General features: G+C 36.0%; 4 protein-coding genes across 11 annotated transcripts in view; 1 reads left to right on the forward strand and 3 right to left on the reverse strand.

Annotated features, from left to right (window-relative positions):
- Positions 1-11123, reverse strand: part of LOC116840264 (GTP-binding protein Di-Ras2) — a 41370-nt gene extending 30247 nt beyond the window's left edge. The window contains exon 1 of the mRNA XM_032806774.1: positions 10332-11123. The gene's annotated coding sequence lies outside the window, so the exon portion shown is untranslated. The remainder of the gene's footprint in view (positions 1-10331) is intronic.
- A 918-nt stretch (positions 11124-12041) lies between these two features.
- LOC116840395 (ARL14 effector protein) lies at positions 12042-12998 on the reverse strand. The gene is made up of 3 exons (XM_032807086.1): positions 12765-12998; positions 12422-12681; positions 12042-12298 (listed from the first exon to the last, which is right to left on the reverse strand). Exons 1-3 carry the CDS (start codon positions 12837-12839, stop codon positions 12214-12216), a joined length of 420 nt encoding a protein of 139 aa, XP_032662977.1. The 5' UTR covers positions 12840-12998; the 3' UTR covers positions 12042-12213.
- A 92-nt stretch (positions 12999-13090) lies between these two features.
- Positions 13091-23354, forward strand: LOC116854061 (arginyl-tRNA--protein transferase 1). 7 transcript variants are annotated; one of them, XM_032835786.1, is made up of 9 exons: positions 13091-13247; positions 13496-13679; positions 14077-14203; positions 14427-14557; positions 14682-15106; positions 16956-17213; positions 17729-17913; positions 17987-18248; positions 19558-23354. In XM_032835786.1, exons 2-9 carry the CDS (start codon positions 13583-13585, stop codon positions 19711-19713), a joined length of 1641 nt encoding a protein of 546 aa, XP_032691677.1. In that variant the 5' UTR covers positions 13091-13247; positions 13496-13582; the 3' UTR covers positions 19714-23354. The 7 variants fall into 7 exon arrangements, with proteins under 7 accessions (XP_032691677.1, XP_032691511.1, XP_032691598.1 ...); XM_032835620.1 differs by having other exon boundaries at positions 13092-13247; positions 13416-13679; XM_032835707.1 differs by having other exon boundaries at positions 13093-13276; positions 13416-13679.
- Positions 20800-24033, reverse strand: part of LOC116853966 (sialin-like) — a 24432-nt gene continuing 21198 nt past the window's right edge. For both annotated transcript variants that reach the window (XM_032835411.1, XM_032835491.1), the window contains exons 5-6: positions 23432-23676; positions 20800-21987 (exon numbers count right to left, since the gene is read on the reverse strand). In XM_032835411.1, coding sequence (XP_032691302.1) covers positions 21823-21987; positions 23432-23676 — 410 coding nt within the window. In that variant the 3' untranslated portion in view covers positions 20800-21822. The remainder of the gene's footprint in view (positions 21988-23431; positions 23677-24033) is intronic.

A 24033-nucleotide genomic window follows, 5' to 3' on the forward strand; every position in this document is an offset into this window, starting at 1 on the left:
AAATCAATGTTATTATTACTAAAATATTACTAAAATATTGTATAATATCTCAGTATATAAATTAAATTTTTTTGTATAGAAATATAATGTTGCAGTAATTTTCTCTATCGAAGTGTGGTATGTTAATATTGTTAACTTAAAATAATAAGGTAATTATATTTTGATAAATATCGAAATAATATTAATTTAACTGCAAGACAATCTTTAAAGACCAAGAAAATTTTGTATTAATGTTCGAGTTTAAGGTTTATTAAATATCCCAGAATGCACAACATTTTAAGATCATGATAACATCACTACCATCTTCAGCAATATAATTAAAAGCTTCTTAAGTTTAACGTTTAATGAAATATTTTTGTGTTTTGTAGACTAAAGGAGATGTTAATAATTGAGTGATTTATTTATTATTGACCCTATTTATTATTTCGTAATTTGCCTTTCCTTGGAGGTAAGTTCATTAATAACACTTAATTCCCGTGCTATTAACTCATTAATAGCGCAAGTCGTTAGTAACGCGGGAAATCGATCCCGAATCGATTGGAAAGTTTGCGGCAAGGGAGGAGATTCGACGATTTTGCGACGCCCTGTACAAACACGCACACTCTCACTGTAACCTCCGCTCCACTTCGCCCACGCGAATAATCTAAACCCACGAAAGGTTACATTCGTCCGTCCGCCCTTCCGTGCGTATCTCGTGACGTATTCCCTGATGACGACACTGTCACGCCCACGAAGCCGCATACCGTCGCGTTATCCACTCGTCCTGCGGTCCTGCCGAGTCTGGATCCTTTCATTCGCGCTTCTTCACGTCCGCACGTCTCGCGATTTTTCAATTTCCTCCTCTAAAATTTCAAATCAAGCGACACGGTAGTGTCGCGAAGCCAAGTGCAAGCGCGAACGGCCGTGTATAATTACGCCGCGACACTAGTTGATTGCACACTAGATTTCTTGTTTGACCATAAGGGCTATCGCACACAAATTGACATAACTGCATATGCATACAATAAGATCGTATGGACCAATGAGCATCGAATATTAAGCATCGAACACCAATATGGCGACTTAATACTCGATGCTCATTGGTACATACGGTCTTATGCTATGCATATGCAGTTATGTCAATTTGTGTGCGATAGCCCTAACGGTTGAACAGATTAGATTTTAGATAGGCTCAATCGATTCCTTGGGTTTACATTAGTTAATAAAACTGTCTTTACTTTTGCTCTACGTTCTCTAGAAGCTGAGATATTTTAGCTCAAAGTTCGAAATCGCTAAATTTTACGATTAAGGAATTCGTCGTTTGAGAAAATGTCCAGTTTGACATATTTGTCGCCAGAGGCGCTACGGCTCAGATCAGCTTGAGGTGTTCGGAAACTCGGTATGAGTTTGTTCTTTGTAGCTGCACTGCTAAACTGGTGCAATAAATTAGAATAAGACAAAATATACTTTCTCACTTTAACTTATTGCACCAGTTCAATAGTGCAGCTAAAAATAACAGACCAAGTAGTATTTACATGGCAATTATTCAGTTTAGTAACCTCACCTCCGATTTCGATGAAAGTAGGCTCAAGCGACACGTTTTTGTTAAAGAAACAATTTTTGACAAAATCGTCGGTCTCTACTACAAAGCGAGATATTAATAAACAAAGTGGAGGGCGCGTTAAGTTAGAAAATCTATCATACTGTCTATCTCTAGCTGTGTGACTGAGGGGCTTTGCCTATTTTTTTTTAATGTTACTCGTACAACATACTCCAGATTAAAAGTATTAAAAGTATCTTGAGTATTAACATACTCAAGATTAAAAGTATTAAAAGTATTAATGCGATCACTTTTGGCACGCCAAGTGTTTTGTGTGTGCGTGTGAAATTTTATCTTGGCACGCCAAGTATTTTCTATGTGCGTGTGACATTTAAACTTTCCCAAAATTTTTACTTTTGTATGTTTACTAAATAAGCTTTTAAAAACTATTTTTTCATAATTCTGTGTAATTATCAGAAAATAAAATCACTAGATGTAGTGTTCATATATGCAAAGTAGTTATAATAATATTTATTGTATATGAAATTAATTTTACTTGGCGTAAACCGTTTGATATCATTTCTTTTTGTAAGAATTTTGTCAATAACTTTTTTTATAATATTTTTTCAAAGTGAAACAAAGCACGTGCACTTGGCTTCTTTTTTTACCTTTTTTTTAAAGAGTAGATACTACTCTGATTAAGAGAAGTTCGTTCATCTTTCTCCTATCTGATAAATATAGAAGTTACATAGCGAAGCAGACGAGCAAACTGTTCTTTGATCGATCAACACGTCGTTCTATGCGCGAGAAACATGATGCATCGCGGATGTTACGGTAGAAAAACTGTTGATTCCGCAAAACATTCGAGTGATATGTTGCAATTGTTGTCCAATTGTTGTGGATATAGTTTCGAATAAAATCAATATATTTTATAAAATTATTGAAGTTTTTTAATAAAAATAGAACATTTAATCTTTTTTTTTATAGAGTTTTCTTTTCTTATTTGTGACATACGTAAGGTAAAAATACCAATGCCTGGACACGTATCTAATTCTGAACATTCTTATTGTTTTAATTTTTAAATACAAATATTTAAACATAGGATTTTTAATCTTATATTAAATAGAAAAGTTTGAATATTTTATAAATCTAAAATCTCTATATATAAAACAATTATACATTTCTATTATAAGCATCAAATTTCAGAATACACCTTGAATCCTAGTAAGTTTTAAAATTTAAAATAATAATATTAAATTAAAAGAAAAATTTAGTTTGTTTATTAAATAGGATGAATTTTATGTTGGTGAAACCAAAAATTTATATATTCGCTAATTTCTATTACAAGTTCAACACAAGCTCATTAAATTTGTTCAAAATACATCCTGAGAATGAATTCTCGTAAAGAGTGACGTCATTGGTTCTTAGACCATGTGTCCCATTTCTGGAAAGTGAAAAATGTACTTAAAATAGGCACCAAATTAAAGGCTTTGATGAGCTGATTACAAAGATATAAGTTTTAGAGCCGTCCAGTGTACCGTTCCAACACTACGATTCAAAACCCAAATTTTAGGCTGCCTTCAAACTAATGCTTCTTTAGCAAAAAAACTAAACGGATTTTAAAAACTCAAAATGCTACATTTAATAAAATTAAATGAAGAATTTAATGATATAAATTCCGTGTTCCAAACTGATGGAAGTAGAAAATTCCAATTAGAACATCAACTTCCGGTTGATTTTAGAACATGAAATGTATAGAAAAATGCACCTGAACTTACTCAAAAACATTAGAAATACTCAAATTGTTTTTGCTTAACTATTTTAAAAGCTAGATCAAACAAAATTCAACTTTTCAAATGAAATAAAATGAAAGAAACATAAAGAAAGTAGTCTAAAATTTGAAACCTTTTTGGACCATAGTGTTGGAACGTACACTGGGTGACTTTAAAACTTATATCTTTGTAATCAACTCGTCAAGATCTTTAATTTGATACCTATTTTAAGTATATTTTCACTGCCCAGAAATGGGGCAGTTGGACGACATGTTCGCGTCATTCTTTGGCGTTTTAATCAAGAATATTAAGTTAAAACAAAAATCCGGTTTGCTTGCTAATTTCTGGTTCAAAGTTTCATAATATTCTTATAAAGATATTAAATTACAAAGAATTCTTATTACAAGAAATATTCTTATAGATAATACTGTACTACTACTTTGTAAATAATAAAATATTTCATATTTCTATAAAAATCTTATTCTTGTAAGATAACAATCTTATAAATAATAATATTCTTGAAGATATATTATGAAGATAAGATATTTTGTATTGATAAATTCTCCTTTTGATGATGAGCTTTCCTAAAATTTGATGAATATGTTATAAGAAAATATTCTTTGTTGAAAATAACTTGCTTAAAACAAGAAGATTAAATCAATTTTCTTGACAATAGAATAATATCTTTCTGTGCGTATAGTTTAACATAAAAGGAACAGTATCGGTTCACTTTTCTAAGTGCGTCGGATGCAACCATGTGCACAACGCGAACCGGCCGTGTCCATCGTTCGCGAAGGACCTGTTTCCGTCATTTACTATCTTCCTACAATTTCATCTTCGCTCCTGTCCAATTCGATGTCCGAACTTGCCTGCACAACAGTTTTCGCGCATTTTCTCCGATAAAGTTAGAAGCACGTCAAATGGTCATGATTGCGAACTATTACCCACGAACTTTCACGATAATCGGTTATGACAGCAGTCGAAATGGCAGTATACGAGACATCTGACGTCACAACTGCAACGGAGAATTCAGAACGTAAGTATATCTATTATACTTTAATCTACTAGATAAAAATTTAATGAACAATTAATATTTGCTTCATACGTTGTCATTTCTGTCATAACCGATTATCCCGCAAGCCCGTGAGTGCCTAGATAGACTTTCATGATTATTACGACGCCGGACAATTGATGATGGAAAATTTGTTTATGTAATTTTTAAATTACATTTATGAAGCAAATATACTAGATTGAATTAATCATTAAATCATACAATAACGTAATTCCTTTTTGTTATATTAAGAGGACTGGAGGATCAGATTGCCTGAAAATCGTGCTAATTTTTTCACAATTTTTTATGAGGAACTGAATAAATATGCGAAAGTGTCATTTTGACGTGTATTTATACAACATATAAAGAGAAGAAAAATATAGTTTTGATGATATTACTGTAAAATGACAACCTTGAAAAGAAAAACAAAATATATTTTAACTACATGTACCATACACTTATATTAAATATTTGATCATCAAAACTATATTTTTCTTCCCTTTATATGTTGTATAAATACACGTCAAAGTAATACTTTCGCGTATTTATTCAGTTTGTCATAAAAAATTGTGAAAAAACAAGCACGATTTTCAGGCAATCTGACCTTCCAGTCCCCTTAATGTAGTAACAATTTTACTAAAAGTTGCATTTAGATTTTCATATTACATTTTATATGACATATTTTGATCATTTCGTATTTCTTCTGTATTTCTATTGTGTTGTTCTATGCGATAAAAAAGATATGCGTGCCATATGAACCATTCGTAAAGGGTGCAATATTTTCAAATCGATTAGCAAAGTCACTGGCAAATTTATATATATCTGTCTATCTGGGTAGTGGCTTGCAATCATAACTAGCTCCTATTATTTGGTTTGTATAAGATGATGTGTTATCGTGTTCTAATTATTAATAAGCTCCTGATTTCCACGTGTGTTATATGAGTTATTAGAAACTGATCATCTTATACAAAGCAGGATAACTGATTAGGATCAATCTGATCAGGACTATGACATGAAAAAAAAAAATCTAGTCGGGTAAGAAAAAGGTATAAATTTCTGTACCTAATCATGAATATTCTTATTGTTTTGGTCTTTAAATACGAATATTTAAATTTTCAACATAGAATATATTTACATACTTAATACTTGTACATATATTTTATGTCGAAAGTTTGATATTTGTGTTTAAAGAGTAAAACAAAAAGAGTGTCTAGGATTAGGTACATGTCCGGACATTGGTACTTTTACCTTACTTTATGCGCTGCAAACTTGAGAAAACTATTGTGCAAACCAGTCTACGTTCGTTTTGTATTAAGGGGATGCTGGAGTCAATGACGAACTCGAAAAACGTCGATAATGCAGAGACTATCGTCACTAACATAATCACGCTATCCTTTTCGTATTTCTTGTATATACAGAATTTATATAAATGTATGTTGTTTTGTTTTACCATATTCAACGAAAAACCTAAGCATATATGTAGAAATCTTTCTGCAAACTTTTTCGATATTTTTAAGCTTCCAAATGCAGATGCGAAGGTAGAACAATGTTCTTCAAAATTTTTCTGTTTGGAGCATCCACACTTTCGGTATGTACAAGCTGCGGAACTTTTGGATTAAACAAGTATCACGCTAACTAATAGCTTGAGACTTTACATTAAACATTTTTTTGTTCATTTTCGACACATATCGAGCAATGCTCCTATTTATTTTTGCACGTACTTTCATTGCGTAAAAGCATTTGTAATTCTATGTAATCAATACGACGTAAACTTTGCAGAAAAATATCAGTGTTCTGTCGGTAGTTTTCAGCTTCAGCATCCCTTTAAACGCGTGAAAACTGAACATAATGAACATAAAATCAAAACAAGTACTTTTTCCTTCTTGCTGCTGTTTCTTGCGCTAAACAAAAAGAAAACAAAGAAAACGTTATGTTTCCGAATTGTTACTGCGGGAGAGACTTGCGTTACTGCGACTGAAACCGATTTCCGAAGAAACCGTCGGAATTTTGCGAGGAAACCTCCGTTCCTGCCAAACAGTTACGAGAAATTGCGTTCTTGGTTTACGGAGGAAAACACATTGCCTGAATTATCTTATTTTCGACGGTCCGTCGAATAAATAAACCATACACAAAAATATCAGTCTCTACTGTGCTAACAAAAGCGATTATTCAGTTTACTCTCCTTTTTTTAAGTAATGATTATCTTCAATAAAGAATATTTTCTTTGATGATAGTTTTAAAATATATTAAATAAATATAAAAAAAAAAATAAAAAAAAATATATATATATATAGATAAAAGTATACAAAGTGAATCTCATAACTATTACCACCTTGAACATTTTCGAATCAAGAAACAGGCGGTCTTCAGATTTCCGAAAAAATCTTATGGTGGTTGTACTTTTTCTGATAGGAATATCTCTGAAAATAAGGTCACTTTTGTTTTTTGCTCCAAAGATATTCAATAGTTATCGACTCCATAGTGTGTAAAGAGTATATTTTTATTAAATTAAAATATACTTATGACAAAATTTATTATCGTTTTCTCATTTTCTTTTCTCGAGAAAAGTTTATTATCGTGGTCTCATTATTGTATATTCAAAGAAGAATTTAGTCTCTTTATAAGAATAGTAATTGGTTCGATTCTATGTAATTTAAATAAACTGAAAGTCTCTCTTTTAATTTAAAATTCTTGTTTGAAATGCTAAATTTGTGAAGAGATTCAGAATGTATTATATACACATTTTGAATGAATTTAATAAATTCTCTTATAATAGATTTGCGAATATATATAAACGTGCGAACTACTTGAGACAAGTAATATTTACTCGAATACAGTATATATTCTTCTGTGTGCAAGAATTATTTCCAGGCGATTGCAGCAAGTTTTATCGTACCAAACCGAATTTTTCTCTCAATTTAATATTTGTGATTAAAATGCTAAACTTGCTAGGACTCGAAATGCATTTGAGTAACTTTGATGGTTACAATAAAGTTACGCACTGAGAGAAAAGTATTTTAAAATTTATTTATGTGGAGAATAAAGTTTATTCGCAGAAATAAACTTTGTTTTGTAGAAATAGACTTGATAAATTTTCAAGTATCTTTTTCTCACAGTACGATAAATTTGCGGATATATAATAAATTTATAAAATACTTCTTTCTTAAATAAAAACAGCATTTCCCAATAAACATCGAACATCAGTTACAGTACATCTATGTTATAATTTTGCACTCAACAATGTAAATGCAATATAATACATAGTGTTATATTCCAATGATGCTCGGTGTTGACTGGATTGAATGTACACGGAGAATTTGAAAATAATAATTATTATAGAATTTCGTAATCCCCTCCTCTCCCCCACAAGGAATAGATTGATATTCTGCAGCAATTCACTATATTCTTTCATTTCATATGTTCTATTTATATTTTACTGAAATATGTTATTAAAACATTCGTTATGTTTCTGCTTTTTTCGCGAAATTAACTGTGTTAACAAGATAGACTTTATCTATTCCTGGACTATCAAAAACAATAAAATTGAGAAGAACATATACGAAAGAAAACTATAATATCCCCTCCGTGTGTAGTGAATATTTGGTGTGTACGAATTATTTTCGGGCAATTGCAGCAGATTTCATCAGAGCGGAGTCATGCGCAAGATAAGGTGAATGCGTGCGTCCTCGTCGGAGTATCCTCGTGCCACGCGACTGACGATCGTCACGACAGCTCGTCAAACACGTTCATTTCGCGTACAACGCAAAGCAACGATAACACGACACTGTCGATCGCGCAGGAACACGGCATCGCGCACATTCGCGTCCCCTCGAATTGGCTCCCTCAATCGACACCTCACCCGAGTACCATCCCTTAGAGCTCTCGTCACAATCGCGAATCACGCGAGCCCGTCGTAATCGTACATAATACAGGCGAGCACGATGACAACGACGAGGACGGCGCGTATTTCCTCAAGCGACGTCGCTAATTAACGACCGCATCTTATTCCCTCAGTGACAACTTCGCGACGCGGAGGCGCGCGCTTGCGGACAACACGAGAGCATTCACACGAGGCACCGAGAGAGCGGGGCCGAGGAACGTCGTCCTTTGGCAGGCGCGAATCGCGGCGCGGGGGCGCGTTGACGCTGTCAACTTGACAGCCGCCGGGACGCATTCCGCGTGCATTCTCCGGAATTGCCGGATGCCGGCGACAACCGCAGCCCTGTTCTTTTCAACTCAACTACTAGGGCTGCACTGGAACCTCATTTCTCTTCCCTTCAATGTCGAGCTCTCATACTTAGGTCCCTTTAAGTCGAAGCAGGTTGCCCTTTTTCGTTTTAAAATAAAACGTGCATGTAACCTAGCATTGAAAATAGAAGAACTAAGATTCAACGCAGTCTTATTAATTAATTAGTCTATTTGAAGGGAGCAGACCTCTTGTCTCACTCCAACGGCAAAAGGTGCAACCTGGTTCAGCCAAAAAGAACTCAAGCGTAGAACTTACACGCGTTGAAGGGAAGGGGAATAAAGTTCCGCAATATTAGACAATATTAAGCAATATTAGGTCTGTTTTTTTCAACTGAACTCTCTGGAAGTGATTCAATAAATTAGAGTGAGACAAATACATTTTTTTTCACTCTAACTTATTGCAACAGTCTGCACTGGTTTAGTTCAGCTAAAAAACAGACCTATTAGTTCAGTTAATGGCGAATTTGATTGGATGCACTATAGCGCGCATCTGTGCACACTGAAACTGGTATCATAGCCCATTCTTATATTTTAAATTATTTTTAAATTATTTTTAAATTATTTTTAAATTATTTCTAAATTATTTTTAAATTATTTTTAAATTCGCCTCCGAATGCTCCGAATAACCAATGGAACGATTTATGCAACATTTGAAGATGAACTTTAAGCGATTTTAAATAAAAAAACTATAAATACAACTTAAATATAAAAAAGGACATTATAGATCTGTTCTTTTTAGCTGAATCAATGCGCACTGGTGCAATAAATTAGAGAGTGAGACAAATATATTTTGTCTCACTTATTGCACCGGTGTGCACCAGTTCAAGCACGGCTCAGTTAAAAAAGAAAGAGACTTAAGTCTATTCCTTTCAGCTAAACTGAACTTATACACACTGACGCAAAATAACTGAGACAAATATATTTTACTTCGCTCTAACTTATTTTGCACCAGTTCAGACAATTTAATTAAAAAAAACAAACCTCTTATAATACCGGCCTCAGTATATCTTGGCGCGTCTAGTAGTGCATCCAATTGAATTCGCTACAAGAAAAGCAGACCTCTTGTTTCGTCGTAAAGGCGACAGTCGCAAGCTGGTTCAGTCAAAATGAACTCAAACAGAGAACTCACGCGCGTTGAAGGGAAGTGGAACGAAGTTTCAGTGCAATATTAGCTTAGCTAGAAGAAGTAAACTCCTTGTCTCACTCCAAAGGCAAAAGATATAACCTAGTCTAAGTTCTTCTTCAAGAAGAGGAGACCCGGGCGATTCGCGAAGAACTCGCGTAGTGCGTATCTCGAGCACGCTCTGCCACTCACGGTGACACACTGTTGTCCTGTACCAGTTAGCCGCGCTCTTCCCTCGCGCTGTCACTTCGAAATGAGAGAAAATATCAGTAATATCAGAAAACGGATCCAACGAGGCGGCAACACTAAACCCGATCATTATTGTCGTAGTATCGACATAGCGCGACGTCCGTCGCATTCTCTTCTATCTCTCTTTCTTTCTCTCTCTTTAGCGATTGCGGTACTCGCGTCGAATCGTTTAACGGACGTCGCGACGCTACGCTACGCTACGTGACGCGACGCGACGCGTCGCATCGCGTCGCGCCAAGTACGTCACGGACGCTGCGTCGCGAGGACGAGGACGAGAGGATGGGGCGTAGGGCGCGCACACAGGAGGGCGAGCAAGAGAAACGCAACGGTGCTATGCTACGGTATATGTTGTATCGTGAGATAAAAAACCTGCTGCTCCTGTAGAGAGCGACGGAGACGCTCCGGAGTGTCCTTTGGTTCCTCTGCTCTCCTCCTCTCGCTTCCTGATCCCGGACAAACGCCGTTCACGCCGGATCGCGCTCTCGACGGGCCACGGGATCAACGGGGAACCGTTGACGGCGGGGAAGGAGGCGGTAGCGGCAGCGACGATCGCTTCTCCTCGAGGCAGTTGTGTCACACTCGATTTTACGGCACTCGTTCGCGTTACCTGCGCCCGCGGCTGCCCGGTCGTTGTTGCTCGCTCACTCGCTTACTTGCGTGCTTGCGTGCGTTCGCCACCCCGGCGAGTGCGCTGCATACGGACAACGCACCGATCGACGACCGTCGTCTTCACGCTTGTGCCGAGAACGCGACGGAGCAACGCGGCGAAGAGCGCTGCGCGCCGCCACAACCCCCTGAAGTCCGGCCCGCCCGCCCGGCCGTCGTCGCTGTCGCTCGCGGCTAGCTTCGCAGCGCTGACGCGCACAGGTGCGAGCGTACCGGTCGCGCGCGGCCGGTGCGCGATTGTTCAATTTTCACCTGGGCTCTCCGTCGTCCTCTCTCTTTCCCGGCCACCTCGACGCACGCGGTGATCAGCGAAGTCGCCGCCGGTCCCTCGCGATCAACGGCGCGCGCTTTGTCGCGCCTCTCTCGCGTGTTCTTTCGCCCGCGTCGTCTTTTGCCACTTTTGCCGCTTTGCCGAAAGAGAGCGAAGCGCGAACTTCAACGATCACTCGAAATGAAAACGAAGCACGCGCCGTACGGGATGCGCGTGTGCATGTGTGTGTACGTTGCATGCACGATGCGTGCGAACGTGCGCACCGTCGCGAAAAGCGCCGCGGAAAATCAATAGCGCTTTCGTGTGAAGGTGTGTGCGCGCGTGTGGATACGCAGTGGCGTAACTGGCGATCGTGCGCCCCGGTCGCGCGTCGGAGGTGAAAACGCAGCAATTCCGGCGAGATCGATTCGTTGTAGGTAGACGCGACTAGATCGATGAAATTCATCGATTTTCACGCTCTTACATCGAAAAGAAATATTCGAAAATTTATTTGTAAAACAAAATTTATTCGCGGAAATAAAGTTTGTTTCACAGAAACTTTATCTTTTCTACAAATGAATTTCCAGATTTTTTCTGTCAGTATACACTGAGAAATTTTTTCATAGAATAAATGTTATATATTAACTTTATTTCTGTGAAATAAACTTCATATATCAACTTTATATTTCTGTAAGATAAATTTTATATACAACAAGAACAATTTTACAACTTTATTTCTGTAAAATAAACTTTATATTCCACAAATTTCCTAATATATTTTCTCAGTGTACTCAGTGTTGGGAATGTCTCTTAATTAAATTATGGTATAATATATATTTTAATATATTTAATATATATTTAGTTAAATAACTAAATATATCACTATCTTTGATGTCAAGAGAGGAAAATTGCCAAATATTATTTTTTATTGCGACTTCAATTCTTGCAAATGGAATTCTAAACTTTGAACTGAAATTCCATTAAACTCCATATTTAAAATTGGGGATAAAAGACTTGGTTATTCGATTTTTATCTCTTAATTCATAAAAAGTCTCTGATTTTTGCATACACATTGACATACTTCTAAGTTTACAAGATTGTTAGACACTAAGCTATTACATTTTCAACAAAAAGAGTCTCTGATTTGACAAAGGACAAAGATGCTATTTTTTTTTCTTTTATTTATATTTAATAATTACATTTACTTTTTTTTCTTATATATTTAAGCATCTCATAAGAGGAATAATGAGTTGCTGTTAAGAATGTTTCATGTACAAAAACTTGCAGATCACAATTGAGTCACTTATTATGCATATTAAACTTCACTCTTATTGCTTACGATTCCTTTGCTAATGGATTCTTTATCACAAGATCAGCGCCTTCACAGTGGATGCTATCGTAGGTCCACTTGCGATTGTTCCTGGCAAAGTAATAATAACTCTCTTAATAACAACAGTCCACAATAAACAATACAACAGTTACAGTACACTGTAAACACAAGTCTTTCATTTGACATAGAAATCCTCACAAAATTACCAATTACCTGCATTCATGGCCACACTTTGGGGAAGAGCACTTGGCACATGGATAATGACACCCATAGCAGTCTAAGTTCAAACAATCGCAGAGATCATCCGCTGTCTGTATGTAGATGCCTTTCTCGTCGTATAACTGCCTCTTGTGACCGTGATACAATCGGCGATAAAGCTTGCGTTTCTCTCTCTCGCTGTGCTCAGGGTCAAAGTTCCGTAAAAATTTCTTGGACAAATTGTCTACAGCCTTCTGCCGGGAGCCTCGAGTTTTCTGCGGGCAAATTTTGAACGATTAATTTCTCGACACGAACGATTCTCTACGGTTCGACCAATGGATCCATGCGACGCACTCACTTTTTCATTACGCGGTGGATTCCGCTCGGCGTTCGGCTGAGACGCGTTCTCGGATGTGGACGAGTTCGCATTCATTGTTCACCACTGCCAGTGTATATTCGAATTCAAAAAGCTTTATCAAGAGCTTTAACTTTGCGTATACAAAAGACGTGGTAATTTCTCTTATATGAAATTCTCATTTCTGATGTCTCTCACGGACTGATACACCGCAAAGGTCGCACAACAGCTGATTCTTCGGAGCAAGAAATGTGCGCCTATCTGCACTTTACGCCTCCCAGGACGGAATGAAGGTGTAATTGGGATTCGCATCGAGTAGTTTCTACACACAGGACGCGAAAACGCTTGTCGAAAGTAATCGTCAATTTAGCAGAGAGAGAGAGAGAGAAGAGAGAGAGAGAGAGAGAGAGAGAGACAGACAGAGAAATTTTCCGAGATTCCTACAAAGAGAATTAGATTCTTGAAGTTGACGGAAATGTTACCGCGGTAATTAAGAAATACGCGTTTACTCTGAGGTTAGAGTTGGGTCAGAGTTAGGTTAGGTTAGATTGGAGCACTGCGCTGTTTGCGTGCGCTTCGTTTTCCTGAGATAGACATCGCAGACGTCGCGCATTCGTAGCGGCAGATCACAGTGATCGCAATATTTCCTTTTAGAGCTAACTACTGGTACCCAACGCGAGATTCGCCGCTCGTTCTGTCAAGAGTCACAGATTCGTGACTTCGAGTAATTCCAGGTGATACCAGCCTTGAAGCATGCGAGACAGCGTTTGCACGTAGAACTCAGTGACTTCTGAACGAGTACTTATCACCGAACAGCTGAAATGGCTAAAGTATCGTACAGTATCGTGGAATATTACGCAGAACACGAAGGGTACAAGTGCGGCTATTGCAAAAGCCCTAATACAAACTTCAGTCACGGTGAGTGCGAACATAACTGTTTCAACGTATCGACACGAAGTATTTTTCACGTCGTCTCATGATTAGTCGACAAATCGAGCTTCTGTTATTTGTTAGAATTTGATGTAAAGATGCATGTTTTGAATGTGATAATATTAATTCATGTAAAGTGGTACATTGCGCAGTTTATAAGCATCTACATGCTTCTTTTTATTTGCATTAAAATCTGATGTAAACAAAAGTTTGTCTTAAAACTAGTCTTATAACTAGTGTCATTATATTATTTTAAGATGTAAGCCTAGATGCTTTTTTTATTTATACTAAAATCTGATATAAATATATCTTTATAAAAGTATATATCTTTATAAAAGTATATATCTTTTTAAAAGTAATAGTTAACATAATGTATTATTGTCAGGCATGTGGGCCCATTCATTGACAGTCGAGGACTATCAAAGCTTGATAGACAGGGGATGGAGACGAAGTGGCAGTTATTGTTATAAACCCACACTGGAACAAACCTGTTGTCCACTCTATACTATCAAGTAGAGTAGTATTTCTTTGTATTAACAATGCACAACATATATGGTTTGTTCTTTTCAACTGCACTGCTGAACTGGTAATAAGTTAGAGTGAGAAAACATATACTTGTCTCACTTTAACTTATTGCATTAATTTAGCAGTGCAGCTGGAAAGAACAGACCAATAGTTAACAATGATAAGCATCTGAGACAAATTATATCTGAGCATTTCAATGATGACTTTCAGATGTGAAGCTTTGGACTTCAGAATATCAAAATCTCAAAAGAAAGTCCTGAAGCGCATGGTGAAATTCTTGAAAAACGAGCTGGTAAACGATAATATTAAAGATATGAATGAGGATCAACATGATAATATAGGTAAGACTTTGAGAAATGTACAATAATAGTAAACCTAAGAGCTGTTTGATTATATTTCACTTATAACTTTGTAGTATTAATATTACGAATACTAGTAATTAGAGTAATATTAATGACTTTACAGACATAAACAATGAAGAAGCATTAAATTATGCAAAGCACCACGCGAAAGCGCAAAAAAATTTATCTAAAATAAATGTCTCATCTATGGACAGTGAAATCAGTGGGAGAATGTCTATTGATCCAATAGAAACATCCAAAGACACTAGTATCTCAAAGATTTCTATTTCTGCCTCAAGTAGCGACCAGAGACAGCTGACAAATGCAGAGAAGAAAAGTGCTTCACATTCTAGTAACGAAAATATCAGCACGGTGCCTCGCAAGAAAGCGAAACTCCTACGCATAGAACGTAAGCAAAATAAGTTATTAGCTCAAGGTAAATCGCAAAGTGAAATCGAGAGCATCATGAGAGAGAAGAAACAACAGAACTGCGCCAAAAGCTTGGAAGAATTGTTCGATGAGGTGTATACTGGCTTGAAAAAGTTTGAGGTAACAATGCAGTATAAACAGTCGATGTCGCAAACTGTTGCTTATCACGCTTGCTTGTCAATACGGTCAATACTATTCTCGACACGGGGTCCATTTTTCTCCAATTTTTGTCACATTTGCAGCGGAAAATAAGTCGAATTCAGTCGTAGCGTTAAGTGATCAAACACACTGACTCTTGTATTCGTATGTTCGCGTCCGTTAGTTATCGCACTACGACATTCATTCGTATCGGATCTGTGTTAAGCTCATGATTTTTGTAAGCTGAGACTGGTTAGAACTGCGCCGATGAGCTCGGAATACCTAAAGACCTCGAAAAAGTCTTACGAAGTTTATAAAAAGTATCAGACCACGATACACGGGACGCCGGCCGAGAAAGTCACAGAGCAACGATACACGAGATTTCTCGTGAAGTCGCCTCTGCAGGTAATTTTCTAAATGGTGTCACCTTGGAATCTGCCTTGAGATATAACTATCGTGATGTTTATCCGATGAGCATTACGAACACGAATGTTTATATGCGCGTGATATTGTCTTTACGTATATATCTTAACGCAGAATCGTCCAGATTTAAATGCGTCATGTCATAATTCCGGCAACAAAAGGAAAAAGAAATAAAAGAGAATTTACCGAAACAATTTAGGTCTGTATTAATAGTTGTCACTTAAAACTTGTCTCGTGTGAAATTATTCAGATTTTTATTCAGTTAGATTCAAGTTTTTTAGTAAAATTATAATATGTGACATTTTTATGTGTAATTATGATTCAACTAAAAAAGTTCCATCTAATGCTAATTCAAACCTGAATATTTTACTTCAGACGATTTCTAAGTAATAATTATTAATATTAGCCTTAAAGTTGTATCAATAGTCATTACTTGAAACTTATATGAGCTGAACTATTCAGATTTAAATTTAGGCACGTATTAATAGTTGTCACTTAAAACTTGTCTCATGTGAAACAATCAGATTTTGATTATAAAGTTAGATTCAAGTTTTTCAATTTAGTTATGATATGTAATATGACATTTATATCTGTAATCATAATTCAACTAAAAAATTCTCATCTGATATTAATTTCAAACTTGTGTATTTTATTTGAGATGATTTTGAGATAATAATTATTAATATTAGCTTTAGAGTTTTATTAATAGAGTTGTTATTTGAAACTTACCTGAAATAAGATACTCAAATATGAATTTAGATCCAGATTTGAATTAAAAATTGTCACTTAAAACTTGTCTCATATGAATACTTAGATTTTGATTCAGAGTTAGATCCAAGTTTTTCAGTTGAATTATGTGATATATGTGACATCTATATTTATAATCGCGCGATCAAACTGAAAAGCTCATTTAACTTTGAACTTAAAGTTCAGATCTGAATATGAACTCAAATTTGTGTATCTCACATGAGACGAGTTTCAACAATTATTGATACGGGCCTTACACTGTCTATAGATATCTGTAAATTCTCAGATCATATGATAGCATAGAAAGCTGTAATAGATAGCTATGCGCTTTTGGTTCGTTATTTTTATTAGGTTCTTCGCCGTGTATCGATAGATTTGATTTTAACTTTATTCTCGAAATTACGCTATCATATATATTAATTAGCAGTTAGAGACGTCAATCTTGCCGCAGTCGGACGTGCGATATACAGAGCAACTATATAATGTCACGATTGGAGCAAAGTGGACCTTACCGATCGATCAAAGAATTCGTGATTTGCATTTAATGTTGTCAACACCGTCGCTTGATCGACGATTACAGTAATGAATAATACTTTCGTTGCTTGAAATGCAGCACTTGTTTACGCGTTTGCAAAAACACTTGTCTTTGTGATTTTGTTAGATAAAATTGGTGAGAGTGATGTCAGACGAGTTCCTTACCACTCTCGATGCGAGCGCGAGTGTTTATAAAAAGTATCAAATGGCGATACACGGCGATTCACCGGAGGAATGCGATCGAAAGTCATTCTTCAACTTTCTCGTAAAGAGTCCTTTGCAGGTATACTTTGTATACTTAATCTCAAACGATGTTAAGAGACACCTTTGCGAATCCGCTTTCCTCTCACGCTCTCACAGCGAGCCGCAGTGCTCGTATTCACAAGTAAATTACTATATATTGTATATATTATACATTGTTTTACACGAAAGCGCAGAGTCCGTCTCGTATAGCATAAATCTCAGTATAGTATAATCTCATTATAAGATATTATATCTTATTAAATATAATATAATATCTTATTAAAAATATAATATATTATAATAATATATTTTATAATATATTAAAGTAACTTTGCAAAAAATATATATTATATATTTTTTAAATTGGATTTTATAGCGTTTTTACTGCTATATTTTTACTTTTATAATATACCGCTAGTATAATTCTAGTAATATTTAAAAAATCGTTGCAAAGGAAAATAGCTCTTAAACGGCTGTTCCGTACATGTTGTTGTTTACCGACAATTGTCCGTTTGATATGTGTTGTTGTGCTATTTGTCATTGCTAGATATTTTATGATACGATTATATCTGTACAACGCGACACAAGTCCAACCGATAGTTGTCAGTAAATGTCTACAGAACACAGCTCATAGAATGTAAACATTGTTTTTTAAAGCCGTGGATATCTGAAAGCGGCACTCCAGGGATACCACCTCAGGGATACGGCTCTTTCCACGAACAGTACTGGTTGAACAACGAGCTAATAGCCGTCGGAGTGATAGACATCTTGCCGTCGTGCGTCTCGAGTGTGTACTTCTTTTACGACCCGGCTTATAGTCAGCTCTCTTTGGGGACTTTCAGGTCTGTAAAGGATTCTTCTTCTCGAAAGCAATCAAAGTCACGTACGTTTCCGAATAATGCGTTACTTCCACAGTTCATTGCGAGAGATTTATCTGACGAGGCAATTGAACAAGGTCGCGCCCGTTCTGAGATATTATTACATGGGCTTTTACATTCACACGTGTCCGAAGATGCGATACAAAGCGAGAATGCGACCGTCGAAGCTCCTGTGTCCCGAGACGTACACGTGGTTCGACATCGATCCCTGCTTGGTGAAGCTGGACAACGAGAAGTACAGTCGTCTGAACGACGATATCGACGCCATCGACGAGGACGGTGTAGTCGACACTCGAGAAGTATGCTACGAAAACATTCGATAGTTAAACATTCGAACATAGGATCATAAAACAAATCGCTTCTCGCAGCTATTTGCTTTGTGATTTTCTTAGAAGTATGCTACGAAATAGTTAAACATTCGAACATAGGATGATAAAACAAATCGCCTCTCGCAGCTATTTGCTTTGTGATTTTCTTTACTCGGTATCGTTAAATTTTGTGCAAAAAGAGATGGTATATAATACGAGTCTCACCGCGGTTATCAGTGCGCGACAATAGTAAACAAATAACGACAACCAGACATCGACGTTTCGAGGTCAATAAGACTGACCTTCTGTGGTTAAAACGATTAAAAATGGTAATAAATTGTTTACAACACATGCGTTTATTGCGCACTGATATTTTTATTTGTCATTACTTTTTGTATTTGTCTTGAAAAGAAGGTTATTATGAATATTTTATCGAGTTGAATAATAAATAATATCGGATTTTTCAGGTAAAATAAAACGATTATATATTTTTACGTCGTTATAATTTTATGAAACAATCTATGCGAAGGATGTTAGAAGATCATAGGTCAAAACGACGCACATAGGAGACCGGGACTAGTTGGCTACCGGGATAAGTTGGCGAAACCGGTTATTTCTAGTGTTTTCTAACAAGTTACAAAATTAAACAAGCAAGATTTTTAAATATGTCAAAGATGGTTTTGAAATCTCTGTTTGCTTGATTCTGAAATCTGTTAAAGAGCAATAGAAATAATTGATTTTGCCTATTTACCTCGGTAGCCAAATAGCCCCGATCTTCTCTACATTGTTTCATAAAATTATAACAACATAAAAATATGGTCGTTTCATTCTATTTAAACAATTCGAAATATTACATATCTTACTTGAAAGATTTGATAGAATTAGATAAGGAGAATCTATGTAACTGTGTTTTTGATAAAGTACGATAAAATTACTTAAAAAAATATGTATATGTATATATATATATATATATATATATATATATATATATATATATATTCAGATAAAAATATGTAATTATTCAATATAATATATATATAATCATCAAAAGTAAATTACGCGATACAAAACGAAAAAAATTGATATTTGCTTTTATATGAGAAATTGATATTTCCGATAGAAATGATAGATTCAGATAAAGTCATACAGTATTTCAACAAAATTTGTACGTATCTTTATCAATTTTTATCGGATTTTTTAAAGCAGACTAACCTAATATATGAAATTTCAACACATTGACCTTTCCTTTGTTAATTACATGAAAGTGCGTTCACCACTCAGATAGATTCTTCTTCTCCAGGTGTTAGTTTTACACAATCAGATCGCAATGCAGTATAGGATTTACAAGGCGCGTCTGGCACACCAAATTACGCGCAAAGAAGAGCGCGAGGTGAAAGAGTACGCCACCCTCGTTGGAATGCCGTGCGCGCGAAGGATGCTTCTTTATCGCAGCTGAAGCGATTCCTGTGGCACGCGAAACTGACAAATACGCCATGAGCGTATTTCGCGGACGATTGTCGCACGGAATATACCGTGATTGTGAACGTATCTGCTTGTTTTCTCATATTGTGGAAGGTCCTTTGAATTACCTCGGAGATTAATCGCTGACCGCATGCTGGCTATGCTTATGTACAAAGAATCGTCGAATTCATGACTCTTAGGATAAGGATATGAATCAGGTATGAATCATATGTTGGAGTGGTAATCTGCGATCGTGATACGATAATCAGGGGGATTACACATAGTGCTTGTTAATAAATTATGTGCATCAAACGCGCACGGACGTTTTGTTTCTTGTTCAGTGTACACAAGCGTCGAGCAGTGCTCTGAAGGATCCAATGAATTGTTTAGGAATGTTATAACTTCCTTTATTTTCTTATGTAACTTTCTTTTTAAGAATTTAATTTTTCTCAGACTTATTTTCCCGTTTCTCTCACTCACATTTTAACAGAATCGATCGTTGTAAGTAAATGTTACTGCGCGCAAACACAACACCAATTTACACACAGCTGGCTGTAATCGTGCCTTAATGTCGCGCGCCTACGCTAATTATTCGCTCACCCGAGTTTTATTTGTATTTAAACATCCGTCTTCAAAGGTCACCGTTAAAGACCTACGATACAAGTTTTACCGTTAACGTCGAATTCTTTAGCGCTCGTTTGTGAAATTGGAAAGAATCCGTAGAATTCGTCTTGATACGAGTGATATAGCAATTAAAATTTGCTATAAATTCGCATTAGCATTGTCGTCTCTCGTCTATTTTTAAATCGCAGTCAAGTCTATGTATATAGCAACATCCCAATAGGGGTCACACGTACAGCATTTTTAAGTAATCAAATTGTATATTCACATTCACGTTCAATATGCATTATTGCAAGTACATGAAACATTTTGCGGAGAAAAAAGGAAATTAACTAACAACATTGTTGGACGTCATTAAATAGCGAAAGTGTTTGTTACGCTAAAGTTGCCCGCAAAGCCAATGGTTTTTAATGTTACCTCGTTAGTGTATATCCACAGTATATAGTATTAAGAAAAAGGATTCAAGATTTACAGAAAGAGCTCATTATTACTGAATAAAAAGTACATAGATCGAAAAAATAGATCCTGTAAAAAAAAATTACAAATGTTTTTCGGTTATATTATCATGCGCGCAAGTTATTTGTGTGTTTCCATTAATCTGTTACTATTACTCATTCATAATTTTCTTTGGTGAAGTTGTTGATTTACAGGGCATAGTTTCAGTATACCTTTAATTATTTTCTTCAGTTCAAGAACAATTTTCATTTTTTGTACCCGTAAATATAGTCATATTTTTTCGCCTGGTAATTAAAAATACGTCCATTGTAATTCTAACTATATTCTAATAGCGCTAAAATTAATTTATATATTAATTATAACTTGGAACAAATGAAAGTTTATTACAAAGAATTCATTCTACTTTGGTTAGTGATGCATTTTGCAAAGCAGATATTAAAGCAGTTTCAATTCTTATGTTGATACCTGTTGATCTAACAGACAGCAACTTTTGCAGTTACATCACTCAATTCTAAGGTTATAAATCAACAATCTCTTTGCACCACTCGTTCTAGATACAATGTTAAAAGTTGCCGAGAAAGAAACAGAAAATTATTGATTTAAACATAATTTACAATATGTTATAATTAATATATTAATTATAACATTACTGTAGAATATTTGTAACTATGATGATTTTTCGATCTATTTTTCGATCTTTTTTATTGAGTATAATGAGAATTATCTAATGAATAAATTTGAATTGCTTTTTTTATTATTCTTTTTTCTCTTTGATCCTTTTTCCTTGATAATCAATAAGTAGTCATATAATAAATGGTGAAATGAGATACGTGAAATGACGAAATGAATATGTTTTGTCTACATATTTTATTTCACTATTTATCATACGACCATTTACGATCATCACGGAGAAGAAATAGTCTCTTGCATTTTTGCTCACCAGAGAGTCAACAGTTTAAAAAGTGTCTTTATGAAAATTAGCGATCCGGGGAGGTCGCGTTGCATATTCGTTAGTGCACAAGAGTTTTCAACTTTTCTGTGGCCTTTCCAACTCTTGATTGTCCGATCTCTCAGGCTGGATCTCATTCCAGCTCTGAATCTGTCCGTTACCGCCGAACAGAAAGACTACCATGGATGCGATGCATACTGCCGCACCAATCCAAAAGACTGTCTGCCACCTGTCAATCGGGTTCTGGCGCAAAAAACAATGAATTAACGTTAATCCCTTGTTGGCACATTTATTGCTTGTTGCTTAATTCGGTATATTAGGGATCATATTAATAGTTGCCTGAAACTTGTCTTATGTAAGATATTCAGATCTGTATTCACATTCAAGTCTTTTAGAGTTGAATGTGTGACATTTATACCTATAAATGCGATTCAACTGAAAGATTCTCATCAAACTCTGGATCCAAATCTGAGCATCTTGAGACGATTTTCAAGCAACTGGTATTAATACAAATTTGAATCTATGAGATCCACATAGATTTTTCTAATCTGACCTTCACTTAAATATCCATAAATGTGCTTATCTAGTTTTGTGTGCGAAAAGTACACTTGAGAAACTTGTTGCAATCGTTATCTTTAAAATAGATAATCTACGGTACAAGAGAAAATAGAGTGTATTGATTTTATATGAGAAAGAAGTAAAAAGTTTTGCGTGCTTCAAGAATAGAATTCTATACTTATATGCGTAATAATTAAAAATTTAACAACTATAGGATTTAATTTCTCTTGCTCGAGTCAATTTGACTCGTGAGAATGCCAGAGACTAGAATTCAAATCGGGTCATATTCGTAATAAATTGACCGGCGGATGTTTCGTAAGTTTTGAAATTTGCGGAAACAAGACAAATGCGAATGAGACAACGATGATGACACAGTCGTTGGTCCCTCGATCGTAGAAAAAAATTATAATGACCATTTCAGATACGCAACCGCCTCGGCCATTATGCCTAATGATGATTTTCGCTTTACAATAAAAAACCATGTTTATAACGGAATGCTGAAGGAAATGTGTATGTGATAAGATTTACGGAACGAAGGTGTAATTTGCGTGCGAAAGATCTAAGAGGGAGAGGAAGCGCTTTACGACGTTCGAAATTCTTGCGTAATGTCGCCTCCCTCTTCCTCCTCCTCGATAATCGCTCTTGACGAAGAGGTAATTCGCGTTCAAGAGATGTCGCGATTAAGATTATAAAAAAAACCAAGAACAAATTGCACAGCTGTGATTACAAAAGTGATTGCATAGAAGCGGCCGCGGGATTATGTAACGGCGTATTGTCAAAGCGAGCGTTGCGAATTGTGTGTGTGCGCGCGCGCGCGGATGAATGTCCGACGAAAAACCGGCAGAATTGAGAAGCCGAGAGACCAATCTGCGAAATCGTAGAATAGCCTTTGCGATCGTTGACTTTATTTTCTTAAATTCTTTCGCGAAATTCATTTGAAATTGTCCTTGACTTCGAAAATCGGGAATCCGAGTCGATATGGAAGAATTCAATCTGAGCCTCGAGTTATTAATATTTCTTCTTTTTTTTTCAATAAAATTATTGGAATCCTATCGAATGAGTAATGATTGTATGTGTGTATAAAGATTAATTAATGCGTTCTTATGAACGCAATTGAAGTTACGCTTACCCCGTATTTTCCGGCTATTTCCTCGACCATGGGCGGGATAATCATCCCGGAGATACTGCCGATCATGTTCATGATACCGTAGAGAAAGCCGGCGAAATTCGGCGCTAGATCTTGATTATTCGACAAATTGGAGATAATAGCGGCGCCGTTGAAGGCTAACGCGAATATCAAGCAGACATTCGCCAGCACTATGTCGCAGCCGACGTAGCCGACTAATATCAGGAAGATGCCAGGTAAAAGATGCGCTGAAGAGAAGAAAAACAAGGACAATCATATGCGTTACGTTTGAAGTCGTGACGTAAGTACGAGTTTCCGAGGCATTCTGTTCGCATATTCCGGCTGTCATGATTTGCATTGACGGAAATCAAATTCCAAATTTTTGCGAGCAACACGTCACTTTATAACTGTAGTTGCGAACTCTCTAAATTCCTCGGAGTGAAACCTCACGCGAAACGCGTGAAACTTCACTCGAAGCAATAATAAAAATGTTGCCACTCGGAATTTTAAGAGTGAATATAAAATTAAGAGGAATTTTAAGAGTGAATATAAAATTAAAAAAGAAATATATATATATATATATATATATATATATATATATATAT

The sequence above is a fragment of the Odontomachus brunneus genome, unplaced genomic scaffold (assembly GCF_010583005.1).
Source record: "Odontomachus brunneus isolate Ranch 3 - 2012 unplaced genomic scaffold, Obru_v1 Obru_scaffold_001, whole genome shotgun sequence".
NCBI lineage: Eukaryota > Metazoa > Arthropoda > Insecta > Hymenoptera > Formicidae > Odontomachus > Odontomachus brunneus.